At 40.1% G+C, this 18,308-nt stretch overlaps 1 protein-coding gene across 1 annotated transcript in view; it reads right to left on the bottom strand.

Annotated features, from left to right (window-relative positions):
* STON2 (stonin 2) overlaps positions 1-18,308 on the bottom strand; it is a 67,680-nt gene that overhangs the window by 44,340 nt on the left and 5,032 nt on the right. Inside the window, exons 2-4 of the mRNA XM_071426685.1 lie at positions 8,100-8,308; positions 7,406-7,651; positions 1,282-1,479 (exon numbers count right to left, since the gene is read on the bottom strand). Coding sequence (XP_071282786.1) covers positions 1,282-1,479; positions 7,406-7,651; positions 8,100-8,187 — 532 coding nt within the window. The 5' untranslated portion in view covers positions 8,188-8,308. The remainder of the gene's footprint in view (positions 1-1,281; positions 1,480-7,405; positions 7,652-8,099; positions 8,309-18,308) is intronic.

Here is an 18,308-nt window from a genome sequence, read left to right as displayed (position 1 = left end):
ATCCTACCTTTCTACCAAAAAGTGGTTTCCAAACTCAGAGGTACAAGGAAGCAGAGTATTCTGAAATAAAAATGGTCAGACAGATTTGTGGTAACTTCATTATTTGAAAAAAGAAACAGCTCTACTTATCCAAAGTAACTACTACTTCTCCACAAATCCTTTGTCTAAAGTGCTGAGCCAGCACCTACCATGCTGTTTATAAATCTGCCTAGAAGTCTAACCCAGCTTCACTGAACCCCCAAATAATACTCTTTGCAGGTGATATATGCATACGTTTCTTATGGAAGGGACATATGACCTCAGCGAGGCTTGGGAAGCCCATTCTCACAAACCAGATCTTATTTCCCACATATTTTTACATTCACCACCTGAGAGAAAACACATTAAATATCTCCCAGGTCTGAGCTATCATGACACCCAGGGAATTGATTTTCATCACCAAACTGTTTAGCTACTGACCTTCCTCAGCTTGGGTTGAACAGCTTTCAACATAGTGCAGGTGCTTCCTCCTGGAGCTGTGTATTTTTTTCTGTGTCCTGACATGTCAGCTTTTTTATGCACTGTGAAAGCTTTGTCATTCAGCAGTTCCCATTCTCCATGACATGACTGGTGCTACTCTGCTCTATTTCTCCTGCTTCAGATGACCCAGAGTACAACTGAAGAGCAAAGAGCTACCATGCCATGTAGCACATTTTTCCATAATCAGGATTGCATCTGAATAGAGCCCTACAAGGTCAGATACAAGATTCTTAAATGGTTAAAATCTGCTCCTGAACCATCTTATGTCATGTCTTACACTCTCTCTGCATTTACTGTTCAGTTACAGTGCAAACCACTATGCAAAGAATGCCTCCAACAAACTGGATCTGTGTTTTGGCACTCCCTGGAACGGAGAGGAGCAAGCAGAACTGGGCCTGCCTCAGCTGAATACACTGCTGAGAAAATTTCTGCATGGAAATTCAGGAAAGGCATCTAGCTTCTCCCACAACATACTAGTTCCTAGATCAGCTTAAGCTGACGTGGCATGTGAAAAGCAGAAATGCTCCAAGTCTATCAACAGGTACACAGTTGCATTTGGCTCTAACTTTGGGAGCCTGCACATGTCAGTGCTGTGTAAAGTCCAAGTGTGATTTTTTTGGAATTAGAATAGAACAAAATGTTAGTCTGCCTAATCCTTGAGTTTATTCTGCTTTGGATCCATTTCCTGTGGCTTAATTCTGAACAGTGAGTTTCAGTAGCATCAAAAAGATTGAGATGGAAGCTTGAAGGCTTCCCTCTTACCAGCTGAATCTGCTGCAGATGTTCTACCACTGGTGAAGTCCTCGGTATTCAGTGACTGCAGATCTGTGTAGGAGGGAGCAATGCTCGGGCTGCTGGTGTCCTCTGAGTTGGTTGTCCAGCTGCTCTCTGAGGCACGGGCTTGCCTCTCAGAAGAGTTGGAAGAGGGAGAAGTCCAGCTGGGTGCTTTTGAAGCAGACACTGGTTGCAGAAAACAGGTATTGGTTAGAGACATGCAGGGCAGTCTACCCAGAGATCACAACTATTCCAAAGACATGCTAGATCAGTGTACTGGGGCTTTGTAAATACAAATTCCAACATGCACAGCAACACAGTTATTTTATAACAAATGCAGAACAACTTAGCTAGTGCCTGGCACTGTCACCCTCCAGCTCTACTCAGCTGTCTGCCTTAGATTCCATGCTGCAGGCAGCCATATGCTTTCCTGTTGCTCAAGTACTGGAGAAGCTGTGACTTTTCAGAACAAGATTTCATGTTTCTGACACTGCTGACAAGACCTGAATATGTTTGTTGTGCAACTCAGTGGAGTTTTTACAGCACCACAGATTTTTTTTTAAGTGGTTTTATTTTATTTAATTAAGCATTCCCTATCTGTAACACCCACTCAAATACAGTCATCATCTCAGGAATGCTCTGCATGGAGGGGGAGTATAAAAATTACCTGAAATCAACCTATTAATGTGCACTAGGAATTACTTTTGTTTGTGAACATGCAGAATGTAAAGCCCCAATCTGAATATACTGCATAACATTTTTGCTCAGTGTAGACCAAAAATCCTATTATACTCATTTGCCAGACTTGCATGTCAAACAGTTCAGACCTGCCTAACCCTCACCCAGAGCTCAGAACACAATCACACATATCCACTGCTATGAGTTTGTATTCTGTACTCTTTGTATTGCATGCTCTTTGCCCACATCATCACTTGAATGCTAGCAACAATGGGTGGCTCTAGTGAGGAAATAATACTAATAAAAGAAAGTTGTGGTTAAAAAGTCTTCCTGAACTAAGGAAAAGTGTATGGGTAGAGACTAGTTCTAATTTAATATCAGCTTAGTAACTGTTTTCTAAATTAGTACATCTGTATTTAGGTATTAAACCAACAAAGATCTTGATGCTCCTCAAATCTTGCAGTTACAGTGAACAACTACTGACATAGAGATTCTCTTCTCAGTATGTAATAAACAAACAACCCTTACTGGGCTGACAGATACTTTGGAAAAAAATGACAAATTAAGTTAAGGAAGATTTCTCTCTCTCCATCCAAGCCATGTGATGGGACACCAACATTATGGAAACCTTGATATGTGCATAGACAGAATATCCAAACAGTGCTCTCTGCCTTGCCTCTTGGGAAGTGTGAATTTATTTTGTATATCTGCACTGATAGCCTCAGGTAAGCAGGCAGTGGTATTTTATAAGTGTACAGCTGTGAGCCTACTGACACTGAGTGCCTTCTGAGGAGTCATCCCTGAGGATGAGGAGCTGAAAGTCAGACCTGCCTCCTTATTGCACAGGTTGACATCTGTTGTGTCAGACACAGAACCAAAGCCCACCCCTCCTCCCTGCAGTAACTGCACACTGTGTGGTGCTCAGTGCCTGTAGAGAAAGAATGATGAGTGTATGATTGTAATCTGTCAGTTCTTCTCTCAGTCTTTTTGTTAAACACAGCACCTGAAAAGCCATCCTTAAGACTTCAGCTGAAATTGCTTTGATAGACAAAGCACTTTATTTGGACATAGAGGACAAACTGAAAAGCTGAGCTCTGTATGTGGATAACTAACAGGAGCAAGTGTTTTTTTTAAAGTGTGCTTTATATCCTAGAAACTGTGGAATTATTTCAAAAAAAATCTTAGATTTCCAGTGTTTTTTTAAGTCAGTCACAGCAATATGAAAAAACAGGCTAATTTAGAAACATGTAAGATCTAATAACTCAAATACTGCCAACTAATTTTGTGCTTTCCAAACTCAATTTTTATCTAAGAAGGCATCTGACTGGACTAGCATTGCCAAATACTTCTATGTAAGGGCATATTAATTTTATTCCAGGCAAGTTGGGCCATCTTGAAAGAACAGAATTGTTTGCTTTTTTCCTTAAAAGAGTCTTGTACTTTGGAAAAACCAAAACCACAGGGAGCTTCTTCTGCAACAGATGTTCTTTAAATTCTTACTACAGTAACCTTCTACCTATGACTGTTCTAGGTTCCCCAACACTAATTATTAAAACTAGCAAAAGGGTATTTTCCCTTATGCTGAGCCAAAAGACCGTCTAGCAATCTCAAAAAGCAAGACAAGCAAAAGTAAACATCTACACATGTTTAAGATCTCTCTTCAGATGCTTCTGCTTGCTGCTCTTCAGATTCCTGGAAGTGCTGCAGCCAAATTCCTAAATGAGGCAGGGCTCTTGTAGAAATTTTGAATTCAGTCTCTAATGCCAATAGCCAGAGAGTCACAGCCTTTCTGCTGTAGGAATTTCTCAGAAATCTGTTTATGTTGAAAGACTGGTGCCAGAACTATCCCTAAATTGCAAATTCTGTAGCATGCACTGGATACTGAAAATCAACTCACTGATTCCCAAAATGAAAAACGTTTCCTTCAACATGCATTTTACTTTTCTTGACATATCTATGCTTAAAATAATGGACTGGCTTTTAATATGCAGATTTACCTTGAAGCATTAATTCCTTTTTGGTGTTTTGAGGACCTGTTCCTTGATCCCTACACTGTATTACAATAAACCACGTTAGCATCATTTATTTTCTTATTACATAGGACTTCAGATTTTTCTGATTTTAACACAGCACCACAGTTTCTAGTGACAGGTGTAGTTTCCAGCTGCTGATCTTGTGTTGCAAGTATTGCCTACTTTCAGAGAGAACAGCACAAAGTAGTTAAGCCCAGATATGCTGTTGGATAGCCTCTCAAGGGTCATGGTAAGAGTCCAAGTAATTTGAGCCATTTAAAACCAGACAAAGCTCTTGGGAAAAAGTGGGCGTGGCTGACTAGGATGGATGATGTAATAGATCTTGCCTTACTCTAATTATGGTGAGTAAGAATACCTCATTGAATTGAAGAGTGCAGCTAACACTGATAGAATATGAGACTGTGAGCTGGAGGCCCATTGTGTAACAAATGCAAATGTTTTGTCACCTGCTGGCTGTGATCATTTACAGATTGTGTAGCATTTGTGATAGGAACATTTGGGTCAGCCTTAAAATCTCATTTTTTACTTTGGCAGTAACAGTTTGACTAAGCTGATAATAATCATAACAAAATTCAAATTTCTCCTTTTCCCCACAAAAGGAAAACAGAGAATGGGACACAACAATACATCATTTCTCTGACTTAATATTTCTATGGCCTCACTCAAGAGTTTTTGCTTCTTGAGGAGAAATCCACATGATTTGGCAGCTGTCATTTAACTATACATAAACCTCAAATGCTGAAATATTTTGAATCAAACATTTTGCTTAGCATTTACTCTACCTGAACCTGGCAGAAGGAAGGGTTTACAAGAACATACTAAATAAAATAGTTTTCACTGTGAGGCTTATTATGGGTGCTTTTCATTTCTGTACCTCAGATTTTGACCTTTCTTTTCATCTCCAAATTCTTTGCCTGTTTGTTCAGCCCTGTTTCTTGCCATCAGCCCCCCAACCTCTGTAGCCCCAATAATGCCTTCAGTTTTCCCAGAACAAAAAGGATCCAGCATTAGCCTTAGTTTTGTTTAAAATGTACTTCCTATAGAATAACCACTACATTCCAACTGTATTTACATTGCTATTTTTTTAGACTCTGAGCATTTTGAGAGAAATATTTGCTTTTGGGGAAACCTGTGCCAAAATACTGTAGCCCCAATGTACAGAATCTCTCTCTCTGAAGATTGATCCTCTTTGCTCTCATGGCACTCTGGAAATCCCACTTTGCAATCCCTTTTCAAAATGTATTTCCAGGCAGCCTGGCCATCAGCCTGGGTAATTATCTGGTCAGCTGAGCAGCTGCTCAAGCACATTCAGACAGACAGACAGACGATTTCCTAACAGCGCTGGAGCCCTGACAGGACCACGACCGGGGTGCTGAGCCTCCAGGACATTGCTCTTCACAGCTGCCTGCACAGGAAACAGATTTCAAATGTGGCTGTCTTTCTCACACCAATCCTTCTGTTTGCACTTAGCCTTTATACTCCTCCCTCCCCCGGCTGGGTACTTGCTATTGTTCCTACGTAGAGTGTTTGCTACTGGAAATGAGTAATTGCTGTCACCTCGGGCTTTCCACTCCGGGTGTCAGCGAACGCAGCTCTCCAGCTTTGCTGCCGCCCATAGAATTAAATCGTGATCTGCACAATAATGGAGAACAACTAGGCTGGAGTTTATCCTACCTCTTGCTGTCAAACGTCCCTCAAAGTAAAGGGCCAGAAACAAAGACCTGTCATTTCTGCTTCCCTTCAGAGGCTGTCAGCTGCACTGGTCTGGCTCTTTATCATACAGGGTCCAGAAAAGGAATGGGACCAGCTCATAAGTAAGGATTTTAAAATATCCTTAGGAAACACTTTCTTAGGGTTCCTATATAGTTCATAGAATAATAGTTTCCCATGCAAGAATTACATGGAGTACATCCTGATCTGACTGTTAGGGCAACCACCCTCCTCCATGAATCTCAGTCAGATGCCAAAGTCAGTGTGTAAATATCCTCCTTCAGTGACATGGATCATACAGGACAAACCTCTACAGCGGCACAAATGAGTGTCTCCTACAAAACTGCAATGCTTTTGGAAAGTCTACTCTAATCTCCTCATCTGGATGTCCTAGACCTCTGCCTACAGACTAGTGTCCCCTGTGACTGAAAACACACACCAACAGGCAGTGCTTTTGCTAATCATACACCTTAAGACCAGGCCACATGCCTCCAAGGGTAGGACATCAGGTAATATACCATAAAATTTGGTTTATGGAAGTCTTTTTCTTATGATTAGCTTTATTAAGGTTGAGGAAAGATTTTTAATTTTTGCTTAAGAAGGTGCATTTACAGGTTTTTCAGTTAACAAGGATATAACAACATTAGGAAGGAAATACCAAGTCAGAGCAACCAACAGCCCCATTTGAAAAAGAATGTGGCTGTGTGAGTAAGCATAAGGATCACACAGCCATGAAACTAGAGAGAGAGGTAGAGTATCTCAGTTTTACATATTTATACTTCATGGGTGCTCTTCCTTCTCTCCACATCACAAGGATAAATAAGTATTTACAACTAAGAACCAACAAATAAATATAAAGAAGGTCAGAGAAATCTCTTTTCGAAGAGATTCTAAAGGTTCCCCTACTTCTGCACAAAGGTCTAACCACACTGTCTCTAAAGGACTAGTCTGCAGCACCCATCAAAATAGCAGATGGAAAACCAGATGGAGTTTATCCAAAACCCAATCCAAAGCTGACAATCCAAGTTTTCTGTCAGAAGTATTATTCATGTGTTACAGGGAATTCACATGTTTAAAGCATGTCAGAAAGAACTGCTATATTTGAAGATAAGTGCATGCAGTGCTGGAATTAAGGTAAACATCTGTTGTCTTTGTAATTCTCCAGCTGCTAAATCACAAGACATCAGGAAGTATCAAAAGACAGCAGGAAGTACTGATGAGCACTGGCACATTAGTTGCTGGTATCAATGAACTGCTGGCAAAAAGCATATGGGAACTAAGATCGGGTAAAGGCTAGGATCACATTCTTTGGGTTCCAGATTACAAAGGCGAATATGGCTCAGACTTTTTCAATGGCTTTTCATACCTCTATGTAAGAAATGTCACTGCTGAAAACACCTCTATGCTCATTCCCCATGAATGCATTTTGGCAATCTCCAAGACTTAGTCAAGACACAGGTGGAGTGAATCAAAAAAGGCTTTAATTTTCTTTACAAAAAGAAAATATTTCTTGTTCAATCCAGAAGGATACTGTGAGCCCTTTTTGAAACTCTGATAACATTAATTGTGTTAAAATACAGTGCAAACTACTCAAACCTTTGAGAAGCCAAAGAGCAAGGCAAAAATCCTGTATGCTCTCATTGTACTTTGTTATCTTACTGGAACAGACCTTCTCATTGCTTTTGCCTCACCTGTTTGTGGGTGGGTTGATGAAGCACTGGTCCATGGTGCATCTTCAAACTGAACCCAAGCACTGATGGATGATGACAGATCAGTGCTGGGAGACACATGGTTACCAGAATCCACCTTGGGCTGCTCAGCTGCCTCCTCCAGCTCTGAGCAGAAAAGGTCTTGAAATCCTCCATTTGCATTGTGGTTCTCTTCTGAGGATGTGTCGGAGGAATTAAAACATTTCACTGGAGGCACCTCAGTGCTACCTAAAATAGAGGTAACATAGAAAGATTTACAGGATTGATCATTATTTCATTGTTTTTTATTGAACCATCTAAAATTTGCCACTAAATGTAGGAATTTTTCCTTCACCTAATGCAGTTTTTGGATTAACACTGGGCAGTCTTGCACTTGATTTTTAATAGGTGAGATGTCCTCCATGGCTGGTTGGATACTGTCTTGAATTTTGAAGCACAGATCCAAAAGCTGTAGTAGATCTACATTACATCACACAAGGAGAGTGATTTGCCTTTTTGGCCCAAATTCTCCTGTTACATAGGGGTAGCAGGAGATAATTCAATCTCTGCACAAACTGCTTCCACTTAGAAGGCAAGCTCTCTCCCATATATATCACATATATATGCCAGATTTATGCCAGTAGTTGAGTTGAGACAAGGAAGTCTCACCAGTTCCAGAGAAAATCAGAGCTCTTACCTCGTGGGGGAACAGGGAGGAGCAGCTCGTCAGTGAAGGACACCCACTCGGACTGGTGGGAGGCAATGACACTTGTCAGAGATGTCATATTCGCAGCAGGTCACTCATCTTCACTCAGGGATCAGAAGGAGGAGGAAGCAGAATGGGAGAGGTACAGTGAAGATGAGCCAATAGATGCAAACACCTCCTTTGCACTTTCTTTTCAACTGCTGTTAAGACAAGAAAGTAGATATTTCTTTTAGAAAATTAAATGGGAGGAACTAGTGCCACCATTTTTTATAATACAGAATGTTAAAGCAATTTATGTACCACAGTCACAGCACTGTCAAAGCACTACCACCTTTGAGACAGGAATGTCACCTGTGTTTAGAGGAGGGTTACACTTGAGCAACTCCTTCATATAAAGCAATCATCTTCATGTTAAAACAGTCCATCACCAAAACCAATGTTTTAGTGCTCTCTCAAGGAGCCATGCCTCTCGTGATCCCAGCAAGAGCAGATGAGGAAATTCTCCCAGGTTTAGCAAATTTTGATTATGATGTAACTTGATCCCCACTCTAAGCTATCAACATGTCTTTGCCCACCTTGCTGCTTACAATGTCTAATCCCTCAGCAGAGCAAGCAATAAACTGCATGTTTCATTATAAACAACAATTATGAAGCTGATTCTGGAACGAGGATGAGTGGCCAATGACTCTCATCATGGTCTGGGTATAGAGATCTGCCCTCTCATCTAGATGTACCTTCCACTCTGCTGCTTGACTGGAACTTCAAATCTAATTTTAAAAACCATCTTAGACCTTGTCCAGAGTTAAGCATAATTTTGCTATAGCTCAGCAAATATTTTCACAGATATGAAAACTGAATTTAGTAGGCCCTTCAACAGTATGCACCTCACAAAGATCTGTGAATCTGCTAGATGGAATGGAGCACTGGAAAGTGCTCTGGTTGTTAGCTAGTAACTGGGAGGGTCAGGTCCAGGCAGAGACATTCTCTCTGACAGGAAACCATGACCACCTCAGTTTTGCAAACCACTTCAAAACTCTTGGAAGACTCTTCCTAGGAAATATGCTAATTCTGTCCCCAATTATCTCAAGCACTGAAGCTCTTGTTGCCATGGTGTTGAAGTACTTGAAAATACTGAAACTCAGACCTATTTGAAAGAGCTTTAAGAAGCATTTCTTGGCCTCCTGTCTCTCACCTAACTAAAGCATTTTTCAGGGTGAAACTTCATGTTAGTGTACAAGAACAGATACTTCACCGAGACTTCTCTTTATCCCATATTAACAAAATTTGGGCCTAAAAAGCAGACATATTTAAATGCATTCAATCTTTTAGCATTTCTGGAGGAGACAGATCATTAAATAGCTCCCAATATTATTATTCTCCTCAGGGACACAAAGTCCTTTTCAGCTGAAGGCAGATCAGCAGTAAAGAAAGAGCTGAAAACTTCAAAAGTTTGAAGTCACAAACCTGCCTGACAACTAGAATTCCTGTCTGAAGATGAATCTTTTTGAGCAGAATAGAATGCAAAATGTACCATTTCCTGCAAACACATAAAAGGATTCCCAGAGATAATCCTGATGTTAAGTGCAATCTGATGCCATAAGACTGATCCCCTTGCCATAGACTTTCCAGAGGCTGTGTGCCCCTGACCAGTCACCCTGCACATCTTACCCTTGTTACACAACCAATTCCCTCCTGCAGGAGGAACAGCAGCACTTGGGCCCCTTTTCCTGCACTGCCATGGCAGGACCCCTGTCTCCATGCAGTGTGGGCAGGTACACCTGCCTGCCCTGAATAATATCTATTTTGGGTGCTGTTAATAGAAACCACAAAGCTAAACACAGAAGCAAGCTAAGGAAAAAAATAAATCAGATGTTTAGGGTCATTTGGAGGCCATATAAGGGAAGGAGAGGATGACCTTGGTGTCTTGTTTTCCTCATGTGACCAATTAAGCTGTTTGTTTTGGTCTTGTTTAAATATCTGTAACTAAGTTTTCTTTTCCCAGACAACTGGATACTGACCCTGCCCTTTCTCCTGGAAAAGTCCTGACAGAAGCATGAAGTGGCAGGAAATGAAAAAAGAAAACAGTTTACCCTGCTCTGTATGCACAGAGACTTCAGTAGAGCTCATTTTTTAATTTCTTTTTCTTTTTAATTTCAAGGGGAAGAAAGATATGAAAGGAGGCAGGAAAATGGACTGTTTCAGCAGAACAGGTACATGGGAGAATTACACCATTATTTTAAGATGGATTTGCTCTAGTATCATACTGCCCTGTGACAAATATAATTCTTAAAATCCACTTAGTACCAGACAGCAAAACTAGCACTTTAAAATGGATAGTAAGCATTATAAGCCCAGAAAAGCATCAAAATACTGTGCATTGAGGGTTATACAACTTTCCCATGACTGGAATTTTCTAGAGACTTCTCAGTTTGGTAAATAAAAGAGATTTTGTTGACTTATCAGGGTTATCATGCCCTTTAGACAAGCAGCCTGAAAGAGAAGAAAGGCAGTCTGAATAGCTAATAACTTCAAAGATATTCAGAATAGAGGCATTTTGAGGCTGCATATGTTAGGTTAAAAAAAAAAAAAAAGAAAAGATAGAATTTTCCATTCTTTCAACATTCACAAAAGATCCTCAATCCTACCCCTTGACCTAAATGCCTGTATAGAATTATGAATCATATATAGCAAACACCTGTGCAGACTATGTGGAAAAAATACTTCATCCACAAACTTCACCTCTCATTCACTCTCCCAAATCCTCCTTTGAGAAAGATCTAAGCCCATCCCACTGTGAACCAATGGGCCTCAGCCAGCACAACACCAGTGCCACTGTGCATTCAGTCAACACAACGATGCTGCAATCTGCAGAACCACTACAGAGGTAAATCTCTCCAGAAGAGCCCTGAATCCTCTCTGTACCAAAGCAGCCAGCACCACTATTTAAACACTGCAGTGAGTACTCTGCAAGTGAATTTCAGAGGGTTCTTTCCTGTTCTTCAGAAATCTCAAACATCTCTGGATATTCATAGAGGGATGAACTTTGGAGCCTACTAGGACTAAGAACAAATGGATCCTCTAAACTCTAAGTGAGCTACAATTAAAGCAAAAGTTTATGCTGCACAGCCCAAACACATTTCTTGGAACAAGATATTACCAGGCCAGATCAGCAGTTTTTTTCTCTCTACACTAACAGGATTATTTAGATTGTTACTTCTGGATTTGTGTTATGTGCACTAGGCGCTTAGTGCTGAACTGGTTAAAAAAAAGTAAGCTAATTCATCAGATTTTTGGTTAAAAAATGTGAATCAGAAGTTTGTTTGTTTCCTGCTATTACACGGTAAATACAATGTTTTACCTACCCAATGATCCTTACCACCAATTCCAAGGCAGTGACTTGACCATGAGGAAAAAAAACTCTCTAAGAAGCTGCAATTTCTGCTTCAGGTGTCCCTTCTTCACATTACAGTTTCACAGTGGTGCGTGTAAATATGAGCGACAAGTAGGTGACAGTTATTTCCAGGTCTCCAGAAGGTAGAGATCATAGAGCTGGAACAGAACTCTGTGTATCTTTAGTCCCCTCAGTGTTTTGATTATACAAGCCCTTTTGAAGACTGATGAAGGTTTATTCTAAAATGACAGACCTGCTTTGATAACTAGAAACCTCTTATTTCAAAACTATGTAAATTCACAGACTACAGCCATTCCTTCTTGTGATGTGATTACACATCTGTCCTTTTGTACAACTCCACTCTAGCAGCAGATGAAAAGGAATAGCATTGTCCTTCTCCCTTTATCTTGGAAAACCAAAATCATGTATTTGAGAAGGACACACATAATTATCCAGAAGTCTGACAGCCAGCACCTTGTACAATGAGCCCTCACTTTAGGGGGGACCTTTACACACTATGTGAGTACAAACACCAACAGTACTAATGTTGGTATGTAGAAATGTTTGTGTCATTACTGAGGCTTAGAAGTATCAGAAGTATCTGAAATGGATTTCAGAAGTATCTGTAATTGCATGGTGTTTTTGTAAACATACCATTCCAAGTATTTAATTACTCATGTGTTTGGACAGCAAACTCAAACAGTTTCTCAGTAGATTTCAACTCTGCTGAGAAGAAACAGCTTAGCACAGTTAATAATTTTAAGCACTAAGGGTCATTTCTCCAATTGCTTCAAGTTACATCCATATGATGCAGGCTGCAGTTGGCTTTCTGATCACTACCCAGAGTTACTAGGTTACAGTTATATGGGAAAACAGGAGAAAAAAGTCAGAATAAAAATACTGAGAATGAAATTCAGTTGTTTGCTTTCTTGTTTTCCAAATATATCAATTGCAAGCTTGTGCTAAGCACATATACTCTATTGCCTTACATGGCAACATAATTGAAAAAAATCCGTAATCCATACAGTGATTCTGTTTTTCTTGCTTATACATTCCCTTACAATCTCAGGAACTGAAACATTAACTGGTTACAGTGGTTTGCATTTGGTTTTTAGGAGACCATTGTGGGAAAACAACTAGATAAGCTGTTAAATTTCACTTAGAAAGAAAAAAACCTAAGCCAAAGGGACAGTAAGAAAAGGAAAGACTCTGACCAGGGCTTTTCTTGTAACAAACAAACTTCACTCCCACCAGGAAAACCTCAAGGAAAAATAATTTTATCTTGACCATGTGTTTGGCAAACCTGTACAGATGAAACTATTCTGGTAGCATGAAGTGAGGAATGATTGCTGCCTTGGGCAAATTTCCAAGTGAGAGAGAGCTCATGGCTCTTCCTCTCGGCTTGGCCTGTAAATAAACACTGACCATCAGCACATCATGAGCTGAATAATAAACAAACTCCAAATTGGAACTCTGTTCTCCAGCATCAAAACCAAGTCCCAAGTACTTCAAGGTGCAACAGCATAAACAAAACACAGTGCTAAACAACAGGAAAATAAACCAACGAATTTAAGAAACCCAGTGAAATAAAGGAAGTGGATTTAGATTTCATTCTTACTGAAAAAAATCATTTTATCAACCTCTGCCTAAATGCCTGAGGTAAGTTTACCTTATGAATGACCTAGATGATGACAGGAATAAAGTTACATTTGGTTGATTATGGTATTTGCAATATTGACAATAGTTTCTCCACATATACAGCTCTGGCAGCTTGTAAATTGCCCTGAGAAAGTCTCTGATAAAACTCTGTCTTAGATCTTAGACCAGTTTTACTTACTCTGATACATGCTTGTATATGAGCCCCATGACTTCAGATGTAGCTTAAAAAGTTCAGTCACTACCTGCTGCATGTAACACACACACAAAAGCAGAACAAAAACTCACCATATGAAAGGAAGAATTAGGGCCCAAAGGGAGACAAATGGACATGCCTTATGGAACTCCTGCAGCCTCTCTGGGAGAAAGGATGGCTTTTCCCATTATGGATTACACCTGAGTGAATGGTAACAAGATTTGCTCTGCAGAGCCAGAGCAAATGCTCCTTGTGCCATTACAAGGTAGGTCATTAGTGCTGTCTCCTGGTGATTTGAGACAGAGATGGGGCAAGGTGGAGTGAGGTACTGAAGGGGACTAGAGCTATCCGGCTCTCTGAATGACAGAAAAGCAGACTGGTGGTCTGCCTGAGCCCAGGACCCACTGCAGCCACCCTAATGACCATTCTCAATTATTCCAACAGATACAAAGTGATCTGCCTAAATCCACACTGCAAGTCCATGGCAGAAGCAGTGTTAAAGCTGAGGTGACCTGGAATGACCTTATTTTCTCCAGCACAACCAGCACACATAAAAGCATATGCCACAAACCCACATCCCAGCTTTCCTGGAAACTCACAATTAGAGACAGTAAGAGAGGAGAGTCTGTACAGGATGCATTGGTAAGAAAGTCACAAGCATCTCCCCCAGGAATATTTGCGTCAAGGCTAATATCTGGAAGGTCAACAGCTGCTGTTTTCTCTGCACCAAAATCTATCTGCCACACAAGCTCCTCTGTTTTCCACAGAGAGAAGACACCTAAAATGCTCTCCTGCAGGCAATACCAGCATATTTAGGCAGTTCAGAAGGCAATAATGTCTCTCCTGCCAAGGCCATGCCTCAGAAATACTTCATGGATTCTGGATGTCTCATAATGAGAGAGATTCAAAGTCTGATGCTGGAGATAAATTGTACAACCTCCTCTATTACTTGTACTCCTAAAAGCGTGAGAAATGTAGAAAGACACTGTAGAAGACCAGCAGTGCAAAACAAAATAGGAATTTTTATGTATTTTTTATTTATTTTTACTATTAGAAGAAATATACAGCGGGCAAAAACCAAGGGAGGATGTGAGACAAAATGTTTGACAGTGATAGTTCACATCACCAGTCACCAGCAGGAAAACAGAAGTTCTGCATCTCAGGACTTTCAGTATAGCTCACTCTGGGTACATGATTCATTCAAAGTGTAACTGAAGCCATGTAATTGCATGGGAACTTGAAGGACAACTTCCCAAACTGCCAACCTTTCAACTCAAACTAGAATCTGAGGCAACAATCAGAAAAATGCAACAGTGCAATAAAACTAGACCGGGACAAAATCACAGGAAAGAGGCACTGTGTCAATTTGTTTAGCAGAACATTTGCATCTCTAAAATCTGGCACTTTTTTTCCCCCCAGTCAGTATTTTATAAACAGGAGAAAAAAACAGAAGAAAAAACCACTAATTTAAGATTTTTCCTTCCGAAAGACTAGAATAGTTCAAGTTTTACTTTGTTCAGCAAAATTCTGGTGGTACTCATAATAGACAACAGGAAATATAAATGCAGTAAGGGAGGAGAGGTTGCTAACATCCCCTTAGGAAAGGGTGGGTTCAGGGTCCTTACTACTCATTCTTGTTTTCTCAAGGCCTCCACAGGGCAAAAGTCCAAATCAGCACCCAGATTCCAGACTTCAACACCTGCCCATTACATTTGTCACAGATTCTTTTCTGCTTCAAGATGGTGAATTTGGACTGGTCACAACTATTGCACAACACAGTAGTATAAAATTGACTCTCCAATCCACAGTATGAGGAGGGAACTGTGTTTAAGAATTGATTTCTTCTTTCAAACCTCAAAAAGTGAGTCATACAAGGAATGTGTGTTTCAAAAGAAAATTCCCACTGAATGACCTGGTTTGCACATCTGATATTGATGCTTTCATATGTTCTCATTTAAATTCTGCAGACAAGCTAGCCAGATGTATTCCATTTACCAAACCCTCCAAAATTTTATTTGCTGTTGTGATGATGATAAAAGTGTTTTTTTAAGTTACCTCACTAACACAAAAAGCACAATGTTCAACAATTATTCCACAAAAAGCACAGTGTTCTACAATTATTCACTGCAGAACCAACTATGCCACTGCAGCCTGACATCACTGAAGACAGCCATCAAGAAGCGAACACAGAGCATAAAATCCTATCTACCTGTCCTTCTGTACTGGGACTAATGACAAAAGAAACAGGGAAGGGAGTAAGCTATCATAAGTTTACTGGAATATCATGCTGGATGACCAACACTCTTTCAGAAAACACACAGCCTGGCTTGTAAGAAATGCCATCCTGTTGTGACAGATATTAACTTTCCAGCACTGCTTATATGCATTGCAACAAATTACTGCATTTCAAATATTCACTGTACAAATCAAAAGCTGGTCCTGCTTCTATCAGTAAGGATAGTAATTCCATTGTGGAGTGTTTCACCCGCACAAATGAAATCAGGGCTTTATTTTCTGATTACAAATAAGTTAAATGCTAGAAGATGGGTAAAAACACCTTCAGTGAAGATGGTGGGTACAATTATTTGCCATCAATCAGTATCAGTTAAACTCTCATTTTGACTAAGCTGGTGGAAGAGCAAAAAAAGGAACCCCCCCCCCCCCCAAAAAAAAATCTCCAAGAAAGAAAGAAGTCAAGCCCTCAAGCCCTCAAACACTAGCCACATTCAAGACAAGGGAGGAACTGAATACTGAATTCTGTAGAGAGATGCTTCACTGGAGGCTGTATGCCTACAGAGAGGATGGGCATTGATCTGTCTGAGCTGTGAGTATGCACAGAATGGGAGAACAGATTCAGAGTGAGAGAAAAACACAGAATCCAACTGTGAAAGCATCAGGAAGACAAGGACTATTGAGGAAGTGATGCAACCCTGAATGAAAGCAAAGAAGTTTTCTTGTGCTGAATGTTGGCCGAAAAGGGTGATTAGGAACACTGAGCGAGAAAGTCATCTTCTGTTCAAGCCTCCTCTGTATATCCATGTAGCTAACAACTATTTACATATAAATAATTTATCTATAATTGTATTTCTATGTGACATCTTTTATAACTTCTAATCTGTATCAGCAGCACCTTTCCAATGAAGAGTTTAAAAAGGGGTTTTTTGTTATAAAGGAGATCCTTCTTGATCGTTATAGATAAAGGCAACGTTAAAATGTGAAGTTGTCTCCCAGTTTATGGAAACCCTGCTTGATTATTTAAAGCCAGACAAAAACCAATACTCTGGAGGAGATAGAACAGGGAACAAGCTTGCCCTAGCAGAAAATTCTTTCAATGATCCAACTGGTCTTTCCTCATTTCCAGTGTCTGAAGAGTTAAATGCAATTTAATGTGATGCCAGGACACTGCAGTCCTTCAGGGCAACCCACAAATATCATGTTTGTTGTCACTCTCTATTTCAGACAGCCTAAATATAGGCCCATTAGACATGATGGTTCTATTCCTTTAGCATGGCTACTCCTGTTTCAAGAGAATGAAAAAACAGCCCTAGGAAAAAAAAAAAAAAAGCTTGTGCAAAGATTGAATTTAAAGGTACCCAGTTTTTAATATAATATTACCAAAAATATATCTGAAGTAGAAACAAAGTTCCTGACAAGTCAAGTTCATACACAGCACAAAAAGAGTTTGTTTAAAATGGTACTGTCTAAGGCATTTGTGCTTAATTGTATTTGTTTAGTTGTCAAAACATAAGAAAGTTTTGAACTTTTGAACAAAACATAGAAAGTCAAAACATAAGCACAGTATACTAGCATGATGTAGAACAGAGGGTATGAGAAAATCCTTCACTTTTTGTTGTTCGGTTTTATTGAGGTTTTGGGCTGTTTTATTTTTGCTAACACACACTAATAAGTGGTAGTCTATGGTAGCACCCTGATGATAGTGCCTTGTAAGACAGCAGGCAGCCTTTTGCATTCCAAAAGAGGAATCCAAGACACAGGGCCATCTATCTAGGTGAGATCTTTTAAGTGATGCAGAGGTACATGGGGTGAGTGATGCAGGCCCCTCTTGCATATGGAGGCAGTAAGGCACTTGTATTTTATTACACTCAGTGTTTTGCTGAGGAAGCTGCAACAGGAAGACAATGCAAGTCTGATACCAACTGCAGGAAGGAGGACTGGTTGCATCTCATGCTAAAAGGCATCAAATAATTAATACCAACATTACTGCATGGCTTCCATGAGATCATCTTTTAATGGTGAGCTCCAAGCACATTCACATCAATAGCCTGGACTGGATACAGGGAGAATCTGCAAACTTTTCTGGGAAAAAAAGAGATGAATGCTGGTGTGAAGCTCTGAGCCTGTATGTAGTGTGGTAAACTAATACAGCTGCCTCCATTCAATTCAATTGCAGAGGTCAGAGATGTGTTATTTAGGAGAGGAAAGCCCAGATCTGCCAAGTCTGTTCTACCTCAGTTTTATTCTCTTCAGTGACACTTGAGATTTTGGCTGTGAATGCCCCCAAAGTAATCCATGCACCGATCAACTGAGCATTCCTTAAGCTAAACTCATGTACTGGATAATTTAGGATAAATTTGGGAGCATGCACCTGATGCTTCCACCATGTATAATTCTTATATATAGAATGTAAGCTTTAGCCAGGTAAATAAATACTTGAACTGTGGTGAACTTGAAACAACCTAGCAAGGATCAGAGAGAAAGAAGCATTTCTGTTGGCAAGTTTCTGTCATTAGGAGCAGCTGGCAACTAAACAGCAACTAATCATTAAACTTCATGGGCCAAATTCTTCCTTACAGCTATTCAATTGAAACTGCTCTGTTAGAAAATAAACAGGCCTTGTGCTGTGGAGCTTGACCAGCTCTACTTTCAGCTTTGCAGCTAGTAATACTTTTCTCTTCAAAAATGCTTGGTAGATGTTTTTTCATGCATTTCCATCACC

This window comes from Agelaius tricolor, unplaced genomic scaffold (assembly GCF_023055355.1).
Source record: "Agelaius tricolor isolate 1412-34295 unplaced genomic scaffold, bAgeTri1.0.p SCAF_5, whole genome shotgun sequence".
Classification (NCBI taxonomy): Eukaryota; Metazoa; Chordata; class Aves; order Passeriformes; family Icteridae; genus Agelaius; species Agelaius tricolor.
Note: the sequence above shows the minus strand (reverse complement) of the source record. Positions and strands in the feature narration are given on the sequence as shown.